Source organism: Halyomorpha halys, unplaced genomic scaffold (genome assembly GCF_000696795.3).
Source record: "Halyomorpha halys isolate HHAL.00 unplaced genomic scaffold, Hhal_1.1 Scaffold2400.1, whole genome shotgun sequence".
Lineage (NCBI taxonomy): Eukaryota > Metazoa > Arthropoda > Insecta > Hemiptera > Pentatomidae > Halyomorpha > Halyomorpha halys.
Genome location: NW_027108809.1, coordinates 2,636 through 6,089, shown reverse-complemented (window position 1 = coordinate 6,089; position 3,454 = coordinate 2,636). Strand labels below are relative to the sequence as shown.

Below are 3,454 nucleotides of genomic sequence, written 5' to 3'. Positions count from 1 at the left end.
TAATAATGATAAAATAAATAAAATATTATATAAATGTCGTAGACAAACATAGATAAATGAATTAAATAATAGCAAGATAAGGAAACTACAAAGTTGAAGAAGAATTAAAATAAATTATCTTGAACTTATTTATACTTATATACAATATCTTAACATCCTTTCCATAAAACACGTAATCAAGCCCTGCCTGATGGATGGATGCATGGATGACTAGCAGAGTTGGGCAACTATGAAAAAGCTTAAATTTCAATAGATACGATTTATTTACGTTTATCAATGGTTCATTCATGAATAAGGGTCGTATCCTTGACAACTTTAGCTGTTAGTTTTAGCTATAGTTGATTTTTGCCTATCTCTGATGAAAAAGCAGGACACCAAAAACCATGCGCTTCTTTCACAGCCGGGTTACTGGTATTGCGAGACTGAGTGAAGGCAATTTAATAAACTCGAAAAAACCACAGAAATAAAAAAAGAATAAAGTAATACCTCAAGTTTGGTTCGACGTTGATTTTGTCTTCAAATTTGTATCAAAACGCTTAGTCCAAACATTTATGTTAATTCCTTAAACATGTAGCCTTAAATTGATAATTACATACTACTTTAAAAGGATCTTTTAGAACGAAGAACAATTTAAAATCGAGTTGCGTTTAAGAGCAATTGTCTTTTCACAAAGTACTAAAACGAAAACCGGATCTATTTTGATTAGGAGGTTTCCTGATAATTCGTGGTTACCTGGAAGACAGAGGAGGCAGGATTTCTTCTTCATCGTCTTCGTCGTCGTGGACCCCAGGATCAGTATTATAGATCCTCCTGCGCCGCTTCTTCGGCACGGCGAGGTCTCGTTCGCTGCCACTCCAGTCGTTCTGGGCGATCGGACCGTTCCCTGTAACATCACAAAGAAATATTTAAAATCACCGTGAGCACACAATAGTTTATGTTATTATTTTCGAAGATTGTTTTAAAATTATTTCCTCATTCCTTATCTTCCACTATTGAGGCTCGAATAGTTCTATGTACAAAGCTTGTTCAATTTTAAACGATGGCTATTTTCAAAAACTAGGTATTGGTTGGTTGCATAAAATAACAAATGTTCTGAAAGATTTCTTTGGATTTAGGAATTATATCCAACATCCCATTCGTTGCAGATTTGGCCCAAAACAGATATGCGTCTTTTCCTTCCAAACTCCTAAACCATCCTAACCCATTAATTCTTAATCTTTCATCCTTAACAATCCCTGATAATCCTCCGAGGCGTCTGAAAAGAAGATGGCCACAGGACCTTCTAATTTAAATTAATGTTTGAAGTACCACCAAAGGGTGGTTCCTTTCCAAGATTTTCAAGTATATATGAAACATACAACATATTTACTTATTGTATTATTTTGTGCAGTTGTAAATTACATTAAATAAATAAATAAATAAAAAAATTATATCCTATCTTCTATAGATTCTTCATTTAAAGCTGTCTTTTAACTAGATATGAAAATTAACAGAACAAACAAATTAGAAAAATATTTTAATTATATAATGAGATTTCTTTAATTAGCGATTTCCTGAAGTGCTTTTATGCCAGTAGTTTCTTCAACATTTTAATTCAGGAGTTTAAATTAAAGGCGAAGCACTGGCCTTTCCTGTAGTTGTGGAAGTTGCCTTAGGCTCAGTGACTCGAGATCAAAGAGCGGCGAGGGTTCGCTGTCTCTTTGAGTTCAAGTCGCTCACGTTTAATACGGAGAGTAATAGGAATAGTCACTCCTTTTCATTATAACCCTAAAAAATGTAATCATTTGTATTATGATATAAAGTGCATTGACGTAATTGTTTATAAACCAATTTTTTTTTCAAAAGAAAGAACAGAAGTTCCCCATAAATAGGAAAAAAATCTGAAAAAAAAACCTTAAATAGGAAAAAAATCTGAAGGTTACTGTAAAGTCTGACCATATCTGTTACAAGGGGAGTGCGCAGGGCGTCCTCACCGATTTTGGTTAGAAAATTTTTGATAACTCTAAATTACAAAAAAACACAAACCCATATCCAACTGTTTCATCCAATAGGTTCTGGAAGCTAAAAAAAAAAAAAATAAATGAAATAAAATAAAACGGCATCATTTTATTTCTCGAGTTTGGAAAATGATATTGCCATGACTCGACCAAAAAAATGTTTAAGACTTTAAAGAATAAATGCTTTTTAATCAAATATATTTAAAAAAAAATTAAATTACTGACAAAGCTGACCTTATAGATCTATAGATTTTTTTTACACTAAAAACTTGAGAAGTAAAATAAACCAGTTTCGGATTATAATATTTTTTTTTTCAATGTAGAACCATTAAAAACATTCTGATCAAAATCAGTGAGGATACACCGTGCTGGTGCATAATCATTGGAAACAGCCTTTCCTTTATCTATATCGATATTGATTTACAGATAAATATATTGCATTTTACTAAATATTTTACAATATTCAATAATCTGATTATTTTATATATAACCAAGAAAATTGACAAGCATAAAAACGTTTTAATATATTTTTCTGAGAAATATCGTTTTTTGAAATGAATACCAATACCATTATAGTTAATCTGATGAAAATTACCCTCGATTTAATTAATGATTACTAATTTTTTTTTTAAGTATGTGACCACTACCGTGTCATTAGAAAATGTTTTTCTAGCGTGATAATTTTTTTAAGTGACTCCAACAATACTATTATTGTTAGTCTAATGAAAATTGTCCTTAATTAAATAATAATAACTTTCTTTCCAAGGATGTTATAACTACCATGCTATTACAAAATATTTTAAAATCAAAATCACTTTTGTGGCACTGTAATCGGTGTAACTTAGTTCACATTATACATTCAAAAATTTTACAGCAAGAATGCAGGTGTGACCAACGTATGGCACGTACGCAAAAAATATGACAAATTAAAAGAATTTATTTTAACATGATTAAGTACAACAATGATACTATGTAAGTACAACAATGAGATAATACATCTCTGTAGTATAATTACTGCCATTAAGGTAGCAGATGAATACAAAGTTAATGCATAACAGTACATAAAATTAATACTTTAGACCACAAGATCTAACATTTAGTTACAAAGTGATTGAATAGTGAATTGTCAAACAAATTTCGGGAGTCACAACGCTTGCATCAGAAGAGCCTGATAACAGTCGTATCCCATCGTAAACGGGATAAAGTATAGAGCACTGATTAGCTAAATTCCCTGTTTGCCTAATTCCAGTCTACCTGGCACAATCTCACCTCATTTTGCTGAAAAACGCTAGATTTATACTGTTAATGTGATAATAACCACATTAAGAGCTGTGTTATTTATTATTCATAATATGAATATAAAAAATTATTTATTATGATTATAAAGACTTTTGCTTATATGTAGTATGTAATTGCAGCTGCACATTTTCCAGTAATTAATAATTATATTTTATTTT

At 30.8% G+C, this 3,454-nt stretch overlaps 1 protein-coding gene across 3 annotated transcripts in view; it reads right to left on the bottom strand.

Moving 5' to 3' along the window:
- Positions 1 to 883, bottom strand: part of LOC106691478 (uncharacterized) — a gene marked incomplete at its 5' end in the record, with an annotated part of 68,659 nt that extends 67,776 nt beyond the window's left edge. For all 3 annotated transcript variants that reach the window (XM_067047132.1, XM_067047131.1, XM_067047130.1), the window contains 1 exon segment: positions 733 to 883. In XM_067047132.1, coding sequence (XP_066903233.1) covers positions 733 to 883 — 151 coding nt within the window.
- Between the last annotated feature and the right edge of the window lie 2,571 nt (positions 884 to 3,454).